General features: G+C 57.8%; 1 protein-coding gene across 4 annotated transcripts in view; it reads left to right on the top strand.

Moving 5' to 3' along the window:
- The window catches only part of AGRN (agrin), a 127,162-nt gene that overhangs the window by 37,970 nt on the left and 64,568 nt on the right, over nt 1-24,624 (top strand). For 2 of the 4 annotated variants that reach the window (XM_052792629.1, XM_052792630.1), the window contains exons 3-4: nt 9,966-9,986; nt 23,140-23,187. In XM_052792629.1, the coding sequence (XP_052648589.1) occupies nt 9,966-9,986; nt 23,140-23,187 (69 nt within the window). The remainder of the gene's footprint in view (nt 1-9,965; nt 9,987-23,139; nt 23,188-24,624) is intronic. The other 2 variants (XM_052792633.1, XM_052792631.1) reach the window with 1 other exon arrangement.

Below are 24,624 nucleotides of genomic sequence, written 5' to 3'. Positions count from 1 at the left end.
GCTCTAGCCTGTAATTTTCTTCTGGTCTCTGCTGTTTTCCTCGTGTGTGTTAGGTTATCTGATGGCCCAACCAAGGGCCACCCCTCCTGCATCGCAGATGCTCTGGGGAAGCACGTTTTGGCCTTTTAAAGACAACGTGGAGTCTTGCAATTTGAAATACTGATTTCTAAAAAATATTGCCATTTGTCTTGGGTTTCCTGGGCTAGGGTCGCTCTCTTCAGGAGAAACTTAATTGGATGTGGCAGTTCGCTGTTAGGAAGGAGCCGGGCAGCTGTGGGCTGAGGCTAGGAGCGGGAGTGAGCCAAGCCCTTCGCTGTCGCTCCGGGAACGGGGTGCTTGCCGGCTGCAGGATCCCCGAATCCCCCTCTCCCCCACGGCCGTACCAAGCCGTGCTCCCCTGCCTGCTGCTCCGGGGGCCACCTTTTTGCTCGGGTGCTCCCGCAGTGCTGCGGTCACGTCTTCTTGCCAGAACCACGGCTTCCCGGAGCGCGGCACGTTGAGAAGGACCTTGGCCACCGGCATCGGGCACCCTGGAAGGGACTGTGGTAGTAGTGCTGTCCTTGAGGCGTATGCCTGCCTACTGCCCTCTGCTAGAGGCTGGCTTACGCTGGAGGGTTTATCTGGATCCCTCCTACCGGGAGACGCAAGGCTTTGTTCATCTATGAAGTGCCGTGCCCGTCGGTGAAGATGCGATGCGAAGCAGAAATAGCTGGGGAGGGAAGACACCGCTTAACTAGTGTGAGGAAGGGGTCAAGTGAGCTGCCTTGCTGGCTCGGTGCAGGAGCCCGTTATCGTGCTGTGCTCCTGCTGTGGGCTGCTGGGACGGGAGGAGTGGTGGGGAAATGGTGGAGCTTAAATGGGTTGAAGGAGGTAGGGTAAATGCAGGCTTTGTGCCGGAATCAGGTGGGAGTGGGATTAGTAGGCTGACGATGGGGAGTAGTGAAGGATGTTATTTCAGGGTCTGCATTAAACAATTAAAAGGGAATTTTCTTTAGCCAGAGAGAACGGAGTTAAATGCTGTGAACGGAGGCAGCTGCTTGTGCTGTCTGCCCTACATGGGACTCTGGCAGTGACAATTCTCCAAAGGGAAAGAGAATGAATTTTAATGAAACCTTGAAAGACTTTAAATTTTCATGTTAACGTCAATTATTCAGGACAGTCGAAAAGCAACCTTAAAGCTTCATAAAAAGAGAGGAAAAGAAGAGGCCAGTTTGATTTTTTTTTTCTTTTTTTTTTAGATTAATTGATTTGCATTTTGTTCCACTGCAGCGAAACATGGACGTTTTAAAGACACTGGTGTTGGTTATTGCTTCTGACAGCAGTGCTGAGGAGGAAGGATATTAGGAAATGAGTTATGTACTGCCTGGGGCATGGTAGAGGTACCAAAAGAGCCCAGTGGGGCAAAAGACTGTTGTCAAGGACACGGGGGCAGTATCCATACTGGGCAGCTAATGGGATTGCAGGCTGGCTGCTGCACTTGCTGCTCAGCCCAGAAAATTGCCTGCGTGGGAAGGACCCCGTGTGCTTTTAGCCTCACCAGTTCCCTGCGACGCTTCTGTTAGCGTGTGGACTGGATGTCCCTGGCTGGAGGCAGGGGATGCAGTGCTGGCCCGAGAAATGCGTTCCCACTTTCTGACCTAGGAAGGGACGGCATGAGCCAAGGCACGGCTTGTACCGAGCGTGATGCCTGCCCGTGGCTCTGTCCCGGTTGAGCCTGGGCCCTTCCACAAAGGGCGGCAGCCAAGCGGGGGTACCTCTGCTGTGGTGGGCTTTCCACCCCGCTGCAGCTGAGGCTGAGCATCCATCCCAGCAGCTGAGGCTGAGCATCCATGCCAGCAGCTGAGGCTGAGCCCGTGGAAGCAGCCGGGATGGCGAAGAGGACAAGTGTGTGGTTCCATCGCCTCCCGGCCAGCTGTGCAGAGGGTGCGAAAGCATCGGAGCTGTGTTCAGGCTCTCGGGTGGGTCTGGTCTGCTGCTGCCAGGGCTTAGGTCCCACTAAGACATCCGTGGGCCCTGCAGGATGGAACCTTCTGCCTCTCCAGGGACTTCTAGAGGGAGCAAAAAGCACCTCTCATTACCCAGCCCGCGGTACAGGCGTTCAGAGTGCCACGCTGCGGAGAAGGAGATTCCCCCGGGACCGCGCGCTCAGGCTTGGCAGCAGCGAGCACGAAGAAACGACCGGCAAAACGCAGGGCTGCCTGCCTGCCTCCTGAGCCTGCTCCCTGCTGCGGGGTGGAAGGAGCTGTCGGTCGTGCTCAGGCGGGTCCTGCTGACACGCAGCTTGCTTTTGGCGTGGGGTCTGCGCCCGTGCTCTGCCGTGACCCCGTCTCTCGCTTCGGATGGCCCCGGCGTTGAGAGCATCCTCAATTCCCACCGATTTCAGCAGCCTGACGCGCTGCAGCCTTGGCTCTGTCAGCTCTTGGAGGGGGGATGCTGTGCATCTGCCTCTGCCCGTGGGCCTCTCTTGCGCTGGTTGCACAGCTCGCTTCCTTGAACAAGGCGCTCGCTTCTCTCTTGGTCCTGTGGTCTTTCTCATTCCCCTCTCACTAAGCCCAGGGCATCTGTCTGCATTTCTTTTTCGGATCCCCAGCAGGCTGATGCCTTGCCTCCCTTTGAGGGTGCCCCACTGGTGCAGAGGGGCTCCGTAGCACAAACACATCTTTTATTCCCCGCTGCTGAGAGCTGCCAGGCCTGGCTCTCTTCCCAGAAAGCAGTGCTAGTTTAGAACATAAGCAGCTATTGTCTTAGCCCTGGAGACTGTGATCTGAGCTCTGCTCGCATTGCGGGGGGAGAGGGGATGCAGCGTGCTAAAGGGACTTGAGAAAGGAGCCCAAGGAATACGGGAGATTTGCAGGCTCTCAATTATGCTCTTCTCACCAAAAATAATGCGGGTGCCTACTCCTCTGACATTCGAATCGCTCTTCCACCCTGTCCCTGGGGGCAGCTGTTACAGTTAGTTTATGTCTAGCAAAGACTGGGTCCTTTGTCTTGCACGGGCTGGAGAAGGAAATGGGGGGGGCAGAGAGGTCCCTTCTCCTCCTGGGAGTGTACCCCAGCTGGGACTGGGGTCCCTCACGCTACCCCGGTTGTAGGGATTGGCACTTGGGACAGGGAAATCGCTTAAGGCACGGACTCACCCATCTCTAGCAAGGTGACAAAGCAGGCAGCAGGTAACACCCTCTCCCATTCAGCTTTGTACCCTCATAGCTTCTTCCCCTCACTGAGGGATGCATGGGGAGGTGATTCTACTGGGAGCTTAGAGCACGAGGTGCTGCTTCCCAAGGTTTTCTGCCTCGGGATAATAAACCACGGGTCCCCGAAGCAGGGGCTGTGGGTCTGTGTGCCAGCTCAGCCTCCCTGGGAGGGGATGAGACCGGCTGGGTGTGCTGGCTGCTTAACCGCTGTCTGCTTCCCTCTGTGTTTCTGAGGTATGATCAAAGCTAGTGCTGTGTGGGGTGCAGGAAGGTGGAATTATGAAGATGGTCGGCTATAAATCAGAGATTCTGCCTGCGCTTTTATTTGAAGAAGTCAAAATTCGGCACAAGAACAAAGGGATGATTTAGTCAAATGACTAGGTGGTAAATTGTCACCTGGTGTGGGAAACTTGTGCAGCACGGAGAAAATAATGGCTCTTGATGCCACAGGGACTCAGAGGGGCCGAGGGCTGAGCAGAGGGGGTCTCGGTCCCTGAGGCTGCTCATGGCTATCCTGCCTTGTTTTGGGTCTCCCTATTCTGGGGAACAGAAACAGCTCTGCGATTCTGCGCAAGGACCTGATTGACCTGTTCTTAATCGTGTCTCTGGCTTTGATTTGTTCTGGGTTCAGCCCTGTAATCCAAGGAAAATCACTCCACAGGTAAAATTACAAGCAGGGATGGTTGGGTAAGGGAAGCCTAGAGTCCCTGCCAGATCCTCTAATCAGCCTTGAGTTGCAGGGAAGGAGAAGAGTTCCTGGAGTGTCTTGTGCCTGTTTTGCCCCTTATGAAAGCAGGGAGGGTGCAAGGGAGCTAATCACGAGGCTATTTCACGAATCATTTGGCCGTGATGAGCCACGCTCCAGAAAGAGGGTTTGAGATGCTGAGTTTTTTCAGCTTAATCTGCTGGAGCGGTGATCCTCTGCCACTCAGCGGGCTGATGCCTGCAGCCAGCCCAGTCTGAGTAAACTTTCTCTGGCTTCAATAAAAATGTTAGTGTAGTAGAGACTCTGCCCTGTGGGTTTTTTCCTCCCCCCCCACCAGTGCATCCTGGTACCCAACCCACGGCAGCTTCTTAAAAGTGTGTTTGGTGGTGGCACAGAGGGGAAACCTCAAATCCTTGCAAAGCAATTACTGCTAATGAGACACTTCCTACACATCTGGTTTCAATTCTGGCTGTGTTTTGGGGACTGTTCCTCAGAGCTTGGGAATGGAGGAAGGTGGGAAAATCCCTGCCTCCTCTTCTCCCTTCAGCAGCACCCTTCTCCCAAGGTGGCAGCTGGGCTGCTCATTAGCTCCCATCTTGCTTGCCAAACCTAAACAATTAACACACAAAATTGCACCTCTCCAGGGAGGTTGAAATTCTTCGGCGGCAGCAATTATTGGATGCTGATCGCATGCCAATTGATTGATACGTTTTTGAGAGCAAGTGTAATGCGCTTAATTAGTGTGTAATTTACAAGAGCAGGGACGGCTGGATGCCCCGGACTTAAGAAAATTCCTGAATTAAGCACCAACTGCAAGGAAAATGGAGGCATTTTCTTTTTTTGGTGTGCGATCGCTTGGGTTTCATTTCTTTGCGCAGGGATTGAATGTCAAATTGATGGAAACTGTCTCTGGCTATTCTGGCTTGCTCCAGCTCCTCGTCTCCGTCACCGGCCGCGGAAGGTGCCGCAGAGCTTGCCCGTTCCTGCAGGGCTGAGCTGTCAGCCTGCCCAACTGCTGGCTCCCTCCCAGCACCGCTCTGCCCATTGCGGCTGGGAGGTGGGTGCCCGAGTACCCCCGGCTTTCGGTGGGACCTTGGCACCCAGGCCCCCAGCTCTTCCAGAGATCCCACGCTGGCCTTAGGTGGATTAGGTAAGCCCGAGCCACGGGGCTTCATCTTTAGTTTCTGACCGTTCAGATCAGGTCTTTGTTTGAATGCAGATTTGCGTGGATCCCGGGCCCCTCGGCTGCTGGTTTTGGCAGCAAGTGCCTTGTTATCTCAGTGCAGAATGTGGCCTTGGAGCAGGATGCAGAGAAACAGTAGGGAGGGTCACGGAGAGAGGGATTTCAGGAAGTCTGTGTTGCTTTTGTGCACCGAGCAGCAGGAAGGTGGCGTGGGAACCCTTGGCTTGTTTCCTTGGGAATGAGACAGTCCAACCTGGATCCGACTGGCAGGCTTATCGGCGACGTTAGTGTGAGGGCAAAGAAAACACTGTGCGGTTGGGGTTCTGGGATCCATCAGGGATCCCTCTTGGCCCCTCAGAGCCCATCTCTTCTGGCTCTGCAAGCGGTCCAGCTTTTTCCCATGGGCACGCTGCCATCTGACTGAGGGGGGGGGTGCAGGTGAACAATATTCACCCCCCCAGTGCTCTCCACTGGTTCCCGCTCCAAAGGAAGACTTGCGGAGGAAAGCCCCTGCCCTGCCTAGAGCCCTGGGGTTGAGCCCATGTTCAGTCAGCAGTTGTCTTTCTGCAAGACCATCTTACAGGACCTCTTCTTCAGGTTGGGATCTCCAGGCAGGGTTTTCCCACAGGATAGCTTGCCTCGGTGAGTTCTTCTGACCCGAGCAGCAGAGAAATGGTCGGGGATATGCGTTGGTCAAGCGTCTCGGGAACTGAGCTGTCAGGCAGGAGATAGTTCTGACCTCGCAACAGCTGTGTTGGGTGACTTGTCCAAGTCGCATGTGGTTTCTCAGAAGTACCACTTTTCATGACGCAACGGCTCAGCCCCTGGCAGGAGTAAGTCAAAAAGTATGTACTGGGTGCTCCAGAAGGGTAGGTCTGCTTTGTTCCAGCCATGGCTGCATGCCTGGCCTGGACTCCCCAGGCATGGCACGAGCACCAGCTTCCTCTTCTGCATTGCTTCTCTGCAAAGCTCGGGTGCATTCCCCTGCTCCGAGTGTGTTTCTGTCCAGGAAAACTTTCCGCAGTCAGGTGCCTGACCTTGGAACAGAGCCTCCCTCTCTCCTTTCTTTTTTGTTTTAATTTAATATATAGTAAAATAAACTTTTTTTCCCCTTCTTGATGTTAACAGCTGCTTCATTGAGCCATAGCACAACGAAGGGAAAAATCAAAGCCCAGTGAAATTTGCTGGAGTTGAAAGGCAGGTCAGGCTCTGGGGTTACTCATCTCAATTACGCTTTTGTTCTAAAAACGAGAGGGAGAACGTGCGTACCCTGCCGGAGTGGCGTGATCTCCGGAGCCTTAGGAAGAAGGAGCAGGAGCTGCAGGGTGGAAGCTCGGCAGGTCAGCGTGTGTGGGAAGGTGCCGGGGTGTCCGGGACACCATCCGGAGATGCTGGCGCTGGAGCAGCGCTGCGTGGGTGGGTGGCTGTTGTTGCTGAGCAGAAGAGCGGTCCGGGCCGCCTTTGGCTCCGAGACCTCCATGAGTCACAGGCGACTTCTGGCTCCACGGGGTCAAGCGGTCAGTCTTGCTGTGGCAACGCCAGCCTGAGTGGGTCTGTCTCAAGTCCCTTGACCCTTCTGGGATTCTGTTCCCCACCCCTAAACTAGAGCTAGCAGCACTCAAGGGGGACACCCACCCTTTTTTTCACCCAGCCCTCATCCCATGTGTTCTTCCCTGCTGTTCTGCAGCCCAAGCAGCCAGGTGGGATTTGGGCCTGGAGCAGCACTCTTGTCTCTCATCCTCGTGCTAAAAAGCTGCAATTCCCATTTCCTGAGGGCTGCAGCACTGAAGTTGGCAGCTCTGCGGGGGTCTTGGCCAGGCAACTTCATCTTCTCTTTGTCGCCATCTCGTTCCTTCTGGTTTTCCCCTGACTCTGAAAAGCAGCTGCTGTTCCAGTCCCAGTGAACATCAGGTTTTGGCATCTGCATATGAAAGCTTCAGTTGCTATCGAGCGGCAGGCAGGCAGTGACACTTCATTACCCAGCACAAAGCCCCAGCTGGACCCGAGGGTCTCCCCACCCCAGTTGGACCTACCTGCAGGGGTACCTTAAAGAAAAGGTGCTGCTTTGGGAATGCACGTGGGAAACGAGCTCTTGCTTGACCTCTGCCCTGCGTGTGCTATAGACCTCTGCCGCTGCCTTTCTCACGCAGCGGCCTCGGGCATGTCACTTGTCCTGCACGCGTTAAGCAACGCGGTCTGGGGTGCGGCGGAGGGATGCGGTGCCCTGTCGGGGAGCGGGGGGGGGATCCCTGGGGTGCCAGCGGCTGAGGGACCCCCCCTCCCCGCCTGCTGCGAGCCAGTTGGGTGAGAAGTGCTGTGTGCGCAGTAAACGATGCGTGACCCAGCGTTGTGCGGCGGCCGCTGCCAGGCAGCTGCTGGCTTTCTGCCACAGCGCCTGAGGTGACCAGGCTGAGCTGGGTGAGCTGCCTTACGCCCACACGGCAAAGGCAGGGGACCTGAGACTTCCCCTGCTCGATGGGAACGGCCCCCAAAATACGCAACACCTAATGACTGCCCGCGCTCTGTTCCCCGCAGTGACTGCCCGTCTCCCACGCTGGCATTCGCATCCTTTCCTTTGGCGTGGGACTGCGATCGAGTTGAATCCCCTGAAATCGAAGGACAAAAGGTTGTGACGGAGACAGCGCAATCCACATAATTTTAATTTAGAGGCATCGGAGCAAAGGAAGGGAGGGAGTGCTGTGGTCCTGCAGCCAGTCGCTAATATTTCATCTGCACCAGAGCTGGCCATGGGGTCTTGGCTTTCATTTCTGTTTTTCTTCCTCTTTTTATAAATTAAAATCCCAAAATAACTGCGCTGCTCTGGGATATTTTTAAGCTGTTTTTCCCCTCTCCCTTTCTTCCCTCCATCTCCCAACAGGTTATAGCTGAGAGGGCTCCCGGTTGCCAATGGAGAAGGCTGCACGTCACTTCCTTGGCATGGGGCCGTCTCCAGCCCTCAATGCTCACTTTGTTTTTCCCCTAATAGTCACAGTGAGCTGTCAGGACTCTTCACAGTGTCACATCACCCACGTCCCACAGCCCGTTGTGGGAGCTGCTGCTAACGTGGCATCCAAAGCATGGGGGAAGCCTCAGCACCCCTCAGCCCGGGTACCGGGGCAGTGGGTGAGGCTCTCTGTTCCAGCTGCATCCTTATCTTCCTCCTCTTCCATTTCCTCTGCTACGTGGCCCAGCACGCTCCCTTTCCCTGGGAAGTCACCCACCTCCGTCCCTTGCATCCCACCCGTCTGGCCGTGCTTCCCCTGGGGCTCCGTGTCTGTCCTTTTTCAGCAGCCCTTGAGAGTCCAGCCTGAGAAAAGCACACGAGAAGCACCGTGTACTCCAAGCTCCAACCTGCTCTTAACTATCTAGTAGCTATTGTGTGGTCCTGTGAGGAGGCAGAGTGGTCCGGGTGGAATAGAAAAGAGGGGTTGAGTTGCATTTCACACTAGGAGATGCCCATGTCCTGGTGGGACAAGGACCTGGCTGTGAGGACAGCTCTTATTTCCATAGGCATCTAGAATGAATACTATAACGGTTACAGGACTTCTATACTGCCATAGATTACTTGCAGATAAATAGGCTGTGCTCGATAACAACTGTTAAAATGCTCAGCTGTTTAACTGTTAACCTTCTCTTTCATCGTGCGGGTTGGGGACCTTGTTTCATCTTGTGCTCTGGTTTCCTAGACTTCAAAAGTAGTTCCGGCCCAGGTGATGCATTGGGATAGGAGGTATCAAGCTGCGATGGTAAAGGATGTGCCCCTTTTTGTTGAATGGGAAACATCTGATCCGTGGGAGCCTGTATTGGGAAGCTGGCATGGCTGCGGATAACTCCAGGCTTAGCTCCTGAACATTTCCAAATTGTGAGTTTGGTTTTGGAAAATCATCTGTTGACAAGGCAACCCACGAAGTTTCACAGTTAATGCATGTTGGCTTCTGAGTCTTGGCTGCACTTGTTACGTTCTCCAGGACGTCCCTTAGCTGTCCTTGTAAGGAAAGAGTGCAGGCTTCTCCGTGGATCAAATCAACTGTGGTATCTAACCCAGCATGCTTGTGTTGTCTGGCTGATAGTCAGCAGTGAGTGCTGAGATGTTCCCGATGGGGGTTTTTGTTGTTGTCATTTGCACCTATTTAGTGTTCTGGTTCTGGGGCTCTCTGTTTCTCCCTTGTTTTGCTGTGCATGATTTAGGCTGTTGCAGTGTGCAATATCATCGGTAACATCAGGATCCTGCTGTTTTCTGGCTACCTGCAGATTTGGGACCCCATCGTGCCATGAAAACACGTTTAAATCGATGGGCTTAGAAGGTGGGGATGGAAACAAACTTAGAGGGGACAAGCGATGTTCCTGAAAATGAGGGTTACTACTGGAAGAATTGGGGTTTTACTGGGGAAACCGCCAGCGTGTTCTTGTGTTGGAAGCGAAGGTGGCAGTGGCAGTCCTGGTCGTGCTGCCCTCTCCGCACCCGGTCCTTTGCAGCCACCAGCGTGGCCACCCGTGGGTCCCCAGAGGCACGGCTTGGTGGCCGGGCCATCTCTCGGTGCCAAAAACACCCACGTCTGCTACACGTGAGCTGTTGGTTTTCTCCTGCTTCCTCTGTGTGAGATGTAGGATTGCTGGGCCAGGGATAAGGAATTCCTCCCCAGGACGCAGGTGCCAGCAACCTGGCCACGATCTTCTGGGGTGGTTTGGGAGCTAGTGCCCGACGCTGCCTGGAAAGGGCTGGAAGAGGTGGATGGAAGCTGCCCCAGGTGGTGTCGATAGCGGAGCTTTGAAGGAGGGGGCTTGGGGGAGGGTAGGAAAACTTTGGGTGAGCTGTCTGTTTTCTTGTTTCTAACTGTTTTGTTCTCTCCTTTTTTTCCTTCCCCTCCCCTGCTTTCTAAAGAACATAGGAAGCTTCTTGCTGGTAAGTGGTGGTGCGTCATGCAAAAAAATACCATTTTTTCCATCCACCATCAGACTCGTTGGCTAGTCCTTGTCATTCTTCCATCCACCCGGGATGTGCTGGAGCAATAGAAACCTTCTGGAGGTGGGTACAGGCACACCCATCCCCACAGCCTCTTGGCTGCAGAGTGTGCGCTCACCTCAAAGGGAGCTATTGCTTTTAGATCACAGTTTGAAGAACTGCTTTCCCCTCTGCCTCCATGTCGCCCAGCCCGACACTGTTGCCTGGGCTCAATTGGATTCCTACCGTCCTCGCACGAAGCGAGCGAGAGCTGCCGCGGCACCAAGCCTCTGGAGCGCTGTGGGCGCGAAACTGTGATCTAAGGATATCTCTCACCTAGTGCTTGCCTCATATCCAACTCCATCCTCAGCCTCTCACCTTCACCAGCTTCCTGGGGAGGGTGGGGGAGAGCACTATCCCAGCTCATACTGGAGGTAAAACGGACGGGCTCGCCCGTTGACCTGGCCTCGGGGTTTTGTGGTGCGGGCTGCGCTTGATTTAATTAATGAAGGAGGGCAGAGCGTCGCTGCCAGCAGGTCGAGGGCAGAGGCTGTGCGTGCCCTCCGTCCTGACTGAGCTGTGAAGCTGCAGGTGTGGGCAAACAGGCCACAGACAATTCTTCTGGGCAGCTTTCTAGCGAAAGCAAGTGGAGGGTGGGCACGGGCCGAAGCCCCTGAAGTGTTCCCGTCCCTGCTCCTTTGGTCCCCTCGCCTCGGCTGCCCTGCCCCGTGTCAGCAGTGGCTCATCTCACCCCCAGCTGTCACCCGCATGGATGGGGTTTTTTTTTAAACGGTGAATCCCAGTCATTAAAACAAACCATGTGTGTGCCCTGGCTGATGAGAGCAGCCCTTAGCGGGCGAGGGAAGGGTATGCGGCGTACATGGCTGCAGGCTGGCTGGGTGCCCGCTTCCCTGTGATCCCCGGTGCTGGGAATCCTGGCATCCCGGGAGCCTCGTGGCCAGCTCCTTTGTTTGGTGGCTGTGGATACAGAGCGTATGTAAGGAAGGCGTTTGGCATGCGGTTGGGGCTGGCAGTTCATCTCACGCCCTCCCCCTGCGTGCACAAACCTTTGCACGCATCGGCTGGCTCGGGTTGGAGGACGGGGCAAGCGCGATGCCTCCCTGTGCTGCTGACCCTCTCCGGCATGCCCGGGCAGCCGCCCGGCCGTGGCAAAAAGTCCCAGGTCTGTGTTTGCCACGGACGGGCAGGGCTGCAGAGGTATCAAAACGCTTCTCTGCACCAGCTTTGACTTTGGAACTGCTCCTCTGCCCACGCTCTGCTCATCTTGAGACCTTTAGGTTCGCCGCTGACCCACATCCATAGCTGGATGAGCAGCTGGCTTTTTGGGGCGATGTGGGGTGGGACGGAGCTGTGGCAGCTCAGCTAGCCTTAGTCTGGGCGTTGCGGCTGGCTGTGTCAAACCCCACTGAACTGAGGAAAAGGGACTGGACCAGCTGTGGCTGGTGAGCTGTTTAAAGCTATTGCTGCTGTATTTCCTCCCTGTTTTGTGCCCCTCATTATGTATAATATATAGACTATACCGTGCAGCTCGGGAGGGCTAGGCTAAGGGTTTGCTTGGAAACGTGCCCTTGCTGCAAAGGCGCTGGAGAGGGACCAGAAGGACATAAAAGTTTTATTGAAAGCCGCCTACTCTTGGCCTGGACCGTGGTCCAGGAGCAAGGAGAGAAGCTATCCAAGCCGACAGCATCCCCTGCCGGCTCAAGCTTCCCTCATCTCTTGGCCTTGAGATGCGTAAACTGAGTCTTGCACGTTTCCTAGAAGGAGAGCGTTCTGCTCTCCTCCTGGGTGCTGCCAGCAGCCCCACCGACTGCATGCTGTTCACTGCTTGCAACACCGGCACAAACGTTTTACTTTCAGCTGTGGGTGGTTGACAGCGCGATAGCTGGATGCTGCCTGCTTTCGGCTCTCCCAGACTGGAGGTGGGCAGGAGAAAAAGGCTCTGGGTTCCCGGGGCTGCCCACTCCCCCCTTGCCGTGTCCCCATCCAACGTGCAAGCCTCTCCGCAGTGCCTGCGAGTGATCTCCGAGCAGGACCGTAGTTGGTCAGAGGAGAGGGCGTCCCTTCCATTCCTTCCCTTAGGCTCTTGCGGCTCTCCCTGCCTTCCTGATCCAACTGGAGCAGCTGCCCTCCTCCGCTGAGGGCATGCGCGAGCACGCATTTTTCCTTTCTCTTTTCTAGTGATGTGCTTGAGCTCTTTTCCTTCCACCTTACCGTGTAGCTTGGGGGGGCTTTGCTCTCCCCAAAGAAGCGGTCTGCACTGGGTTTGTCTGAGCACCACCGCTGTGGAGCTGGGCGACGGGCTGCGTGTCCTCTCCTGCCGCTGCGGGAGGGGACGATGCTGCCGGCTCTCGTCCTGCTGGTAAGTCTGGCTCTGCGTGTTCCCAGGAGGCCTGTTTTGCACCGCTCCGCGGCTCTTGTGGTTTGTCTGCTTTATGGGAAGTGGTTAACAAAGCTCTGCCGCACCAGACAGCTTGGACCGGGGCCCGGGGCTGATGCTTTTGTCTGCGGCGGGTGCCGGACACAGCCACGACCGAGCATCTGTCTCGGAGCCGCGCCGTGGGAGCCCCGCGCCCTGCCTTCGTGGCAGGCGCTGGTGCTTGACCGGCACAGAGCTGCATCGCTCGAGGGTGCAGATGTAATTTCTAGCCATTGCGAGCCGTCTTGCGGACGGACTGACTCGCGGGAGAGGTGCAGGGAGAGCACTTGGCTGCCGTTAAGTCAGCTCCTGGCCCAGGGTCAGGAGCAGGGTGAGGTGTCCAGCTGAACTGGGGGCAAACCCGCTGCTCCTCTGCGGAGCCCTGCCTGGGAGGAGGTGGCAGAGAGCTACTGGGTTGCCCGGTGGCATGGCGTTCAGCTTCTGCTCTCCAGAGCAGCTCTGGCTGAAGGCTGGCAGGCCCTCTCCTGAATATTGCTCCCAGCACTCCCTCTGCCTGCAGCACTTTGTACAGCTGGCATGGCAAACGTGCTCCTGCTGTCAGGATATCTCACATTTGCTCAGGGTATGGGCTGGCCATTCCCGCATCGCCCCACTGCCGCTACTCAACTCCTTGAGTGCTGGTCTGAGTGGGCAGAAATCGGGGTGTTCTAGTGAGGTACCTCTGCTTTCATGTTCTCTGCGTGCCTGGTTCTCACTGGCATGATGTGTTTTCTCACTGGTTGAGATTACTGGCAGTACCCTAACTCCAGCCAACGCTGCTCTTTCGGGCAGACGCAGCGTGAGGCGTACCCCCACCCCTGTTGCTGAAGGATGTCGTTCGTTGTCTGGAAGCACTCCGGTGACAGCTGCTTTCCTGGTGGGAAGGTATCCAGAGTGCCAGGGATACATGCTAATTTTAGTCTGGGTCTTTGCTCCAGAAATGTGCTGTAGGTTTGTTTCATCATTTGTTTTCTACTGTTTTTTCCTATTTGCACCCCCCCCCCGTGTTATCATATCCTTGAGGAGCTCTGCAACACCAGCTGATCCTCACGCCCCCTTGCAGATGAACAAGTTTACATCAGCTTGCAAAGCAACTGGTGTATGTTTGGAAGAGGGTTGGCAGAAGTGACGACTTACAGCTCAGCCAACTCAGTCAGCACATAGAGAGGCTGAAGGCTCGGACCGTTCACTCTCAGCCACTCCAGTAGCCAGGCAAGGCTCTTCCTCTGGCGGAGGGAGTTGATGCTGTCTCAGGAAAACAGTGGCCACAGGACAACGTAAGTTCAGAGCAGACCGTAGCCCCTGAAGCGTTTGAGAGGTCTGTTTGTCCCCCAGCAAGGGAGAAGCTTCCCTTCCCCATCACCGCTGCCACGCCATGTGGATGGAGATGCTGTGGGCAGCTCCGCTCGGCTCTTGGCCGGAGCATCTCTCGGCACGGACGGGTTGGCGAGAGCGGCAGGTGGCGATGTGAGCCTGCCGCAGGAGCCGAGGGCTGCCGGCCGGCTGCAGGGTTGGGGCTGTAGTGCTGCACGCACCCCACTCCAGACATCCTCGGAATATCGGGAGAATGCAGCCGGGACAGAGCGGAGGGGTCTTTGTCCCAGCGTCACCCTGGCTCATCTCTTTCCAAGCCGGGTGCTGTTGTCAGCATCGCTCCTGGATGCGAGTCCTGCAGCGGGCAGCTGTCCTGGCAGCGTAGCAAGGCAGCGGGGAACGTGCTTCTCCTGGGAACGATGGAGGAGGGAGGCAGTGGGTGCTGAGGGCGCAAAATCCCTAGCTGGGTGCCTTGGTCTGCAAAGTCCTCTTGGGCTCTGGGTTCAAGCCCGGCTGCCTCATTTGGAGCCTGCAAGCTGGGCTCGCAGGGGGCAAGGAGTCGGGGCCAGGAGCGTGGGTCCCAGCAGGAGCCCAGCAGTTCGTGCGAGCAGTCACCCGGGGCAGCAGTTTGCTTTTGCGAAGGCACGGGATGACGGGGCTGGGTAAAAAGTGCTTGGGCTCCTTGGCTGGAACAGCGGGGAGCTGCGTGGCTTAGCGCCGAGACGCATCGCCTCCCTCCCCTGGGTCGCTTTTGCTTTGCCAACGTGTCTGCTTTTGAGCAGCAGCCCTGTACTTTTAGATCTGGACACCAAGTTCTGTGTGCCAACCTTGTTTTATTTTTTTTCTTTTTTTAAGCGGGGAGGTAGAGACATCATAAAACCCATATGGGCAGCTAGGTGGAAGAGGTGTGGGCTTTGTGCAGTGCGTGTGGGGGAGCATCTCTTAACGGAGGGGCTGTCTTCCAGTTGCAATGCAGCGTGTCTGCAGGCTGTGGAGCGCAGACCTCCAGTTTGGAGAAAGGCCTGCGGTGCTGGGAGAGGGTGACCTGTATTCCCCGGGGTGCACGCATGTGGCCTGCTCCAATGCTCCATGCTCAGGCATCCCATAGCGCATCTGGAAGACAGCTGCGTGGTCCGGTGTCGCACGGTAGGAGGGCAAAGTCATTAAGTGGGGAAACCCCCCTCTTCAGCAGAGGCAGCCCAGCACCCCTTGTCCAGCACCACCTGGGACGGTTGTTTATTAGGAATGGTGTGAATTAACACCCCTTTCCACTCCCAGCACGCACGCCAATCTAGCCGTGAGGCTGGCCACCCCAGCCCCATCTCCCGCACCGCTCCCTCGTCTCCCATTGATAGGGTTTAAAAGCTCTTTATTTCCAAGCGCTGCTCAGCAGGAGTCAAGCTGGGTCCTGCCAAGTGTTAAATGAAATAATTAAAATCCCCACTTTCTCCCCCTCCTGCTCCTTTCTCTGTAATGCTGGTAATTAGCCTGTAAAACTGCAGGAGGGCATGGGGAAGGGAGAATGTGCAAATGCCTTCTGCAGGCTCCCTCCTCCTCCTCCTCTTCGCCCTCCCCGGAGGAAGCACAAAATGGCTCTCTAGGTATTGGGTGCTGTCAGATAAATCCCAATTAGCTCCCTGCCAAACAGGATTAGCGAGAAGGGAGCCAGGTGGGGAATCAGCCTGGCAACAGCAGGAGCTGGGGGCTTCTGCAAGGTCTCTAGCTCAGTGAGGAGGGAGAGATCGACAGCTGTCAGTCAGTTCACAAAATAACACTGATTTTTGGTGTTGCAGGCTGGTATCTGGCATCCGGCAGGCAGAAATGGGGAGGTGAAGGAAATGAAACTGGTGTCTCCTGCTGGTGTTACCTCTTACCAAGTAACTGGTGGCTTGAGGGTGCGGGGGTCCCATGAGATGCCTGTGAGCCCCCCCCGCATCTGAGGTCGGTGCAGAGATGGAGGGCAGCGTGCATGGGTCGTGCTGCTCCCAGTGCTGGTGTGCCAGGACCTGCCCCGGCCCCGAGACGGAGTTCGTGTCTCCTGCCAGCTCTTGCTTCAGAAGCAAGAGGATAAAACTACCGTCCTGCCACGCTGAACACTGCCGGCTGCACCCGGCCCAGCTCCTTCAGCCCGTCTGCTGCATTTTGGCAGCAGCTGTGACATCCTCTCTGTGAAAGCCCAGAAATAAACCCATTAATGGCATCAGGCTTTAAACTGGCTGGTGACCACACGGAGGCCTTAATGCATTGAACACTTTCATTTAGAAAACTGGGCAGGGGGGAATATGGATGAGCTTAAAGATAATGTTTTCTTGCCTGTAGTAGAGGAATAGCAGCTGTGTCTGAGGGTGTTAAATTGGCTGGCTGTCCCCCATCCCTCCCTCTTCTTCTCTGGCAGACGCGGTGACTTTCTGCCTCTTGCACCCTGCTGGGGCTGGCCCTCCTCCGAACACCTACAGCCTTAGCCAGGCTGCTTCCAGTCCCAAGGAGGAGGAAAGGGAGAAATGGCGTTGGCGCAGGCGTGCAGCGTTGCTTAGAGCAGGGATGAGCAGCTCTGGAACCTCGGCGTGGCTGAGGGATGAGTCCCCTCTGCCCGGGGCTGGCCAGGCTGGGCTGTCCCAGTGCTGACTGAGCCAGACATAATGGTACCGGGGGACCGAGCTGTCCCTATGTCTCAGGTGCCTTTGGCTCGTGCACAGCCACCTCTTTCCCACTTCAGAGCGGCCTGGAGCCGGTAGCGTGCGTTCAGTGCCGCGGGGCTCGCCGGCCAGCTCTTCCGAGCTGCTCGCTTCCGAGCCAAAGGCGGCTTTTATGCGCTCTTTCGCCTTGTCAGGTGTTGCTGTATTTTCCTGCCTGGTCCTTCGTGCGCTGGTGTCAGAAGTGTAAAGGGAAGGGCTGAGCATGCGTGGTGGGCCCAGCTGGCAGAGGGAGCGGGTGGGAGACCAGCTGTCCCTGCGTGCTGTAGCTGGCGCAAAAAAGATGCGGGCATTTGTGAAATGCCAGAGCTGTACAGGGGTGTCTATGTGCAGCCAGCTTTGGGGAGGGGGGGGGATATGACGGACAAAACCAGTGACCCACATGGATGAACCAGGCAAGTGTGATGTCTCCCCAGTGCAAATGGGTCTTCTGATGATAAAGTCTCATCCGAAAGACTCGCTGGTGAAGGCATGGGGCAGGAGTTTGGCACCTGCGTCCCTGGGCAGAAGGGTGCAGGACCGGGCCAAGCTGGCCACAGAGTGACCAAGCGGAGGAGAGGGCCAGGGCACGCTGCTCAGTTTTTGGGAAGGTCTTGGCTTCTTGAGTGATGCTCCAGCAGTTCCCAGGGGGCTGCGTTATCTGAGGAGGGCACTAGAAATGGGGCAGCAGTGGCAGGGAGTTGAGCTTACCCTTTGAGGGAAAAATACTGGGTTGGAGGGGTGGGGGGCTCCGTCCAGTTGCCAGGGCCCTCCGACTTGCTCAGCCAGTTCTCATCGCTGGTGAAGGGAGGGGTGTTGCGCCATGTCCCAGGAGGCAGCCCTGCGGCCTCGGGTGCTGGCTGAGGAGCCCTTTTCCAGCTGGCTCTTCAGCGCTCTCCCTGGCAGAGGGCTTTGCTTGTGAGGGGGCTCCTAAGATGGGTTCCTAGAAGGGGTCTGCTTGGGAGACACGTCTTGTCAGAGCGTTTGCCGCCGAGCCCTTGTAGCGCTTGGGATCTCGGGGGCTCTTCGCAGTCCCTGTGTGTGTCGGGAGGAGAACGGCTCCCGGGGTGCGTGCCGGTCTGCCTTACTGCTTGGACGTGAGGCCATCAGGCACCGCGCTCGTGTGGGCTCTCCTCCTGGCAGGGTGGTTAGGATGCAGCCCGTGACTCGCAGCAAGCTGGGATCATGTTCTGCGAGTCCCCGGGGAGGCGAAGGAGCGATGCAGGTTTAAAGAGGAGCAGTGTCTGGGACGTGACTTGGATTTCTTTCCTCCCTTCTCCTTTTTTGTTCTTCCCTGTACTGCTCTTGGCAAGTTGTACCTGCGGTGCTGGGACACCCAGGATGTTCCCGGCCCACGTCTCCAGCAGAAAGGAGCAGCGTGGCTTTGTGGTGTGGCTGTAGGGCAGCTCGTGCCAATCCCACAAGGAGACCCCACAACCTGCTGACTCGTGGTGCCTGAGATGCCCTGCTAAAGGACCACCCAGCCTCCTCTGCGTCTCCCCGCTGGAGGGGAGAGTGGGTGGATTCAGCTTTAGTGTTTGTGTCCCTCGGGCTCCAGGTGAATTGCCAAGGCGAGGGAGGGAGGGGCAGCGTGGCAGGAGCAGGCTGGGGGTACGTGCCGCCAGCGAGGTCGTTCTCCCATCTCGAGTTGTCGGTGCCTTTTGGAGGAGCGGGTGGTGGGAACGCTGCCGTCCAGCCACCTCCCCAGGGAAAAGAGGGCTGTGCAGCCCCCCGCAGCCGGAGTCGCTGGCAGGCCAGCCGTAGCTGCCATCCTGGTGGGAGAGGAGAAGAGAGAGCTGCTGAGCCGTGGGGCAGTGCCGCAGCCTGGACCTGCGTGGTGGCTGCCGGCAGCAGCCGGGAGGAAGCTGTGCTTCCCTTCCTGGCTGCCGCAGCTGCCCGGTTGGTGCTGAGCAGGGGGAGACGAGAGGAACTTAAAGCAGCTTCTCTGCGATGAGCTTCTCAGTTTGACCACAGCGGGGTTACCCGCTGCCACGTCTCCACAGTGCTCGTCTTGCCCTACGAGCCACGGGATGGGTGTTTGAGGACTCCTTCCTTGCCTTGGACATGACACAGCAGGGTACAGACAGCCCCTCTGCAGCACCTGGGGGACAGGGGAGGCTGCAAGAGTCTGGCTTAGACCATAAACCAGCCTCTGAAACGGCAGGGCTGTGTATAGTCAGCCCAGACTTGCGTTCGGGTGGCTCTGTCACTGGAGGGCCTTCCTCGTGCAGGGTTTTGTTCGTAGTCTCTAGAGCTGCTTTCGTCCTCCAGGCTGAGAGCTCAGCCTGTTTGCTGAGGACCACAGTGCCTTAGAAATGAGGCGGCAGGTCACGGCACTCTAGATGCGCGGTACCACGGGCGGGGAAGCAGCTTGCTGGGAGCTGTGTGTTTTGCCAGGGATGCCGTCTCACCAGAGACGGGGCTTCAGCCTGGAGAGGTGCCGTGGGGAGCAGGTATGGAGTGGACGCCCTGGGAGCTGGGGCTTGTCCTGTGGACACCGGGTATCGCTGCCTTTGGGAGTGCTCGGGTGTAGCAGGGCTGCCCTGCCCTGCTGTTTGCTCTTGCCCCGTTGCTGGACTTTCCCTCCAGAAATCTGGCTCTTGGCCCTGACCTCCCTCTGGCTTTCAGCCCAGCTCTCCTCTTGGCACCTTTGCTGGCAGCATCCTGCCCAAGGAAAGTGGTGACCAGAGGCTTCTGGCTTCCCGGGGGGGGCAGGAGCATCCAGGTAGGCAAGGCAGGGAGCAGCACAGCTTGACGGTGCATCTGTGTCCCAGCACCTCTTTTCTCCCCTCCGTGCTCTCCTCAGGCCTTTGTGGTGGGGCTGCCGGGCTGTGCAGGTGCGTCTCCCCCCCCTCCTTTAGAATAAATGTCCTGGAAAATAGTAACTAGGGGCTTGCTCCTGCTCTTTGTTTGGTGCTGCTGTCCCTGGGGGGTCTCACCCCCCTCCGGTACCCAACGCGGGGGCGACGCTGGGAAAAGCACGAAGAGTTTCTCCACCTTCCAGCATCTCGAGTGGGCAGGCCGAGGGGCTTCGGTGGGTCCCATCCCGGTTAGGGGAGGGGGGAGAAGAGAACCGGCTTCAACGCGACCCCCGCCGCCTCCCGCTCTTTGTCTGCGCCGCGCCCGTTCGCCCTCGCCTCCCCTTTGTTGGCCGCCGGAGCGCTCGGGAGGGGCTCGTCCCCCCCCCACCCCTCCTCTTCCTCCTCCTCCTCCTCCTCCTCCTCCTCCTCCTCCTCGCTTGCCGGGGCTCGACCCGCTGCCGGCAGAGGGGAGGGAGGGAGGGAGGGAAGGGAGGGGGGGGGACGGGGGACGGCGGCCCCCGCGGGGCAGAGGAGCGGGCGGGGAAACTTGCGGGGCGTGGGGCGGGGGCTCCCGCCGTTGCTCGGCTTGGGGCTGCTTTCCTCCTTGCTCTTTCGTCTTCTCTCCCTTTGGCCACGCGTGGGGTGAACCTCGGAGGTCGGCATTTAGGTCTGCGAGCTCCCGTCTTCACGCCCCACCCCAACCCACCCGGGGTCGCCCACCCGCCGCTTCCATCGCTATCACCAGCATCCGTGCCGCTTCTCCATGCCGGGCTCCGCGGGGAGCTGGAATCTCTCCGGGAAGGATTGGCATGTCACAGCGGTGTGAGGAGGGGAGCTGGCCTGCTCCGGCCGTCACCGTGGCGGTGACGGGCACCGTTGCTTTCCACCGGCGAGGTGGCAGCTCGCCGAAGGGGAGAAGCCGGGGCTGCGGTCCCTTCTTGCTCACCGGAGGGCTGGGAGGGTACCGGAGAGCTGGAGCCCGGCAGCGGGGGAGAGCTGTGCACCGGCTGCCCTGGAGAAAAGCGGAGCCGAGAGGGGATGGATGCGCGGCGGCTGTGAAAGGAGCCTTAGTGTGGAAGCGGGAGCGTCTGCCCTCACCCGGGGCGTGGGTCAACTGAGCGGCACCCTCGGGCTGCTCCCGGTGCTTGGCTGCGAGGATCTGTCCCGGAGGGTCGGAAGCCGGTGAGCCTTTGGGGAGTGCTTGCTCCGGAGGAGACGGCGTGGACGGCGGAGGAAGCTCAGCGTTCCTGGAGCAAGGCTGGTGCGGAGCCTGAGCGAGGAACCGAGAGGCAGCCAAGCGCCGCCGGGGCGGCGAGACCTCCCCTCCCGTCCCTGCCGAGAGGATACGGACGTTGCCGAGGCTGCGAGCCTGAGAGGGGTCCCATGCCGGCACCCCTCACGCCGTCTCCGTCCCAGCCCCGCTTTCGGATGCCGGCGCGCGTCGGTGCTGCGGCAGCCCCCACCGTTCCCACGCCGGTAGCAGCTTGTCCGTGTCCCGGTGGGCTTGGCCGCAGAACTTGAGCTCTCAGCACTTTTGCCTGGGGTTGTTTAGTTTGCTTTCTGCGGGCAGGTGTGGATTGACAACTCCCGGGCTGGAAGAGGGATTGCTGAGCACAGGACTGTGCGTGTTCCTCCGGAGCGGGCTCAGACCTGACCCTTCCTAGGCTGTGCCTCTGAGATGGCAGATGTGGGGACAAACTCTTGCTCCTGAAGGTGCCCCCGGCCTGCCCTGCCCTCCTGCGAGCGGAGGATGGGAATCTCTGGGAAAACTTAGGTCTCGCAGCTGCCAAAGACGACCGGGAAGGGAGGAAGAGGGATCCATGTGAGCCTTGCGGCTACTCTGCCTTGGATGGGTCGGCGGCGGGTTGAGCTTTGGCCCGCAGCGTGACGGCCAAAGCATGACGGCTTGCCAGTACCCCATGGCGCCGGGGGCCTTGGAGAGGGACCGAATGTACCAGCACAAGGTCTCCTTGGTGGTGCGGTATTTCATGATCCCGTGCAACATCTGCCTCATCCTCCTGGCCACCTCGACGCTGGGATTTGCTGTGCTGCTCTTCCTCAACAACTGTAGGTGTCCCCGGGCGCGTGGGAGGGAAAGGCAGGGGTTAGGTCAGCTGGCGTGCCGGGGTTTCGGCACGGGAGCAGCCCTCCCGACGCTGCCAGCCGCCGGCTGGGCTTTGCCCTGCACCCAGGTGCTTATCACTCGCCTGCTGCTGTCTGGGGAGAAGCTGGGGAGGTGACAGCCCGCTCCGCAGCTGTGCCCCACTTTTCCCCGAGATGATGTTGGCCCAGAACTGCGGAATGGAGCTGCGAAGGCGGGCGTGCGTGGGCCAGCCCCAGCTCCCCGCCGTGCGTGGTGTGCTTATGCTCTCAGCTGCGCCAGCACCCTCTGTGTCCTGGGTCCCCTTTCCCCTTGCCCCCCCCCCTCCCCCCCGAAATACTGTGTCTCCTGATCTGCTGCTTGAGGTCTGAGCGCGGGTGATGCTCCTGGGGGGCACGCAGTCGGTCCGTTTGTGAGGCGGGGATCTCGGCAGGGCTGTGTGGGAGGTGAGGAGCAGAAGATGGGCTCCTGTGAGTCCTGCTGAACGTTGGGGGCCCTGTCACTATGTGCGATGGGTAGAAGATGTGTCTCTTAGGCTGCTCCAGGATCCCTGCTCTCTATATGTTCCCTTGCTCCGAAGAATCAGCAGAGGGTTGGGGCAAGACGGAGCAGTTTTCCCTGAGGTTAGGCTGTTGATCTGATCCCTGGTATGGCTGAGCAGATTGCACTCTTGGGTGTTGGTACCTCCATGTATTGCCAGCTGCTCTAGGCACCGTGCTTTGTTGCTTCATCCTCGCACAGGTGCTCACCCTCCCAACGCCTGGCTTTCTCTAGGCGCAGCCTGTGGAGGAAGACTCCGTCGTGCAGCAGCGTCTTTGACCTCCTTGATGCTGGAAAGTGCCAAACACCTGCTGTGAGGAAAACCTTTAGAGGGCAGGCAAATCCTCCAGCCTAGCTTTGGGATGCACTGTTTCCTCTGGGGGAGGGTGTGGTTAGAAAAAAGCTGTCTAAAACTGTAAAACACACAAATGCATTTAAAAAGCACTGGCGGGAGCAGGGCCCAGGTGATGGCGGTAGGGAAAGAGCCTGGCCCATAAGGAGTGGAGTGCCCTCTGCCACAGCCTGGCTTTGCTGCCCTGGGCACATCACTTAATAGAGAGCAGAGCCCAGTTTGACACTGGCATTAGGGTGTTTCCCACTCAGGATGGCAGGGTCTGTGGAGCCAGCTGCCTGAGCGGAACTCTTCTTGCCCCCCTGCTTAATCAGGGGTTACCCAAATGTAGAGGGCTGGCTGGTGGCGAGGCTGTGTGCCACCTTGCTCTGGGACCTGCGGTCACGTCCGTGGGAGCTTTCGCCTTCTGCTGCCCCAGGCTACCCCTTTCTCCCACCTTTGCCTTCTTGCCTTGGAGGCCGCAGCGTTCCCCAGTGCGGTCCTGCTCAACCCAAATGACTTGGTGAGTCAGTGCCCAGGTGGGTGCGTGCGTGCGAGGTGATTACGATACGATTTGCATCGCCGCCCTGGTGAAATGGCACACAACAAGCCGAGGCAAGCCCCAGCCCTGCCAGGCAGAAGAGGGCTGCCGCCAGATCCCAAGCCAGAGGTGCTCCATCGATACTATTGGGAGAGCTGGGGCTCCCGGCTGCTGTTCCTGCTGCTCCCTTCTTGTTGCAGGACCTCCCGGGTGTTCCCTGGGTGTTGGTGCCTGCTTGCGCAGGCCATGCGTACTGAAGGGATGAAATGCTGGCCCAAACGCTGCTGGGGAGCTGCGGACAGAGGTCTGGGGGGAGGAGGAGGAGAGAGTGTGCCAAAGGGAACTGCTGATAGCTCCGTCTTTTTGTTTCTTTGCAGACAAGCCCAATAGCTATTTCACTCAGACGCCACCGACGCCGCGAGATGGTAAGTACGCCGTCGCTTGCCGGAGCTCGGTTCCCGCACTCAGGATGCGCTTGAGAGCAAATCGCTAGAGCCTCTCGTGCTTTCCCTGCAGCTGGTGGTGGAGCAGTGCCTCCTGACCCAGTGATCTATTTTGCAGCTGACTGGCTGTCTCTGTGCCCGGGGCAGTGCTGCAGCTCACTCGTGCTCGTGCCTTGCCCTCTCCCGTGCCCTGGGGATGCAGGAACATGGCTCTCTGGGACGAGGAGGGAAGGCAGAGCGACTGTCCCTCAGGGCTCCCTGGGAGGCACAGCAGCCCTTTCTCTGCAGAGGGTTTCTTTGGCGGCTGTGGTGGAAGTGGGGAAGGGCTGGAAAGGGAGATTGGGATCTTCCGTGTGCTCCAGCAGTTTGCAGAGCTTTGCTGGTTCATCTGCTGAGGCCGTGGAAGGGAGGCGACTGGAGAAGGGGACCTTATCCTTAAAAGCGGCAGTGTTGAATCCAATGGCTATTCTGTGTTTGTCCCCTAAGGGCCTTCCTGGATGTTGGCAAAGGGAGAAAGGGAGGGGGGAAGCAGAAGGAGGTGCAGAAAGGCTTGCTGCTCTGCAAGCACAGAAAGGAAAAAAAAAAAAAAAAAAGCAAATGCCATGTGCGGCCATGGTATGTGGCAGAGTTGTAGGTGGGGGAAAGACCATGAGAAGGTCATGGGGAAATAGCCAGAAACAAGTGCCTCCCTTGGTCCCTCTGTTTTTTTGGTGTAGCATCAGAGCAACTCAGGGGAGGACAGCGAGGGAGGTGACTGGTGGGACCTGGAGCTCGAGGCTGCAGCTCACCATGGCCGGGGCAGCCGATGTCCTCCCTGCCAAGCAGGGAGGGATGCCTCTTCAGGGGAATGATGTGGACACGGTGTCTCCCCGGGACTCTCTGCTGCCTTAGCAGGTCTTGGTTTTGCTGGGAAGGGACTGGAGTGGGTTGTGCTGGCTCACGGCACCAGGAGGTTAAATAGGCACTAAGCAGGTAGGAATCTCTTCAGCGCAAGTGTGTGGGACGTGGGCTGAGCAGCTCAGGGAGAGGTGATTTTTGAGGCTAGCAGAGGTTGCTGAGATGCTGTTGGCTGTTTATTAAATTACTGCTTCCGCTGTGCAGCCAAAGTTGAATCATCCCAGCCCATCCAGTCTTGGATCAGTCAGCTACTAACACTGTATAAATGCTACCAAAAAATCTGTTGGGCTCGTGCTCCAGCTGGCAAAAGGTTTCAGCTTTATGAGCATTAAGAGTAAAGTAGAAGCTGGTGTTCAGCTGGACATCAGGTATCTCCACTGCCCTGGCCAGAAAGGGTGTGGGCATGTAAATTCTGGGGGACTGTAATGCAGCCGTCCTTCCTTTCCCGTCCTTCCTTCCTTGCTTGGGTCCCACAGGTTTCTGCTTCTGCGCTCTCCTGACAATTCCCTCCCCACCTCCAAA

This window comes from Harpia harpyja, chromosome 7 (assembly GCF_026419915.1).
Source record: "Harpia harpyja isolate bHarHar1 chromosome 7, bHarHar1 primary haplotype, whole genome shotgun sequence".
Taxonomy (NCBI): Eukaryota; Metazoa; Chordata; class Aves; order Accipitriformes; family Accipitridae; genus Harpia; species Harpia harpyja.
Note: the sequence above shows the minus strand (reverse complement) of the source record. Positions and strands in the feature narration are given on the sequence as shown.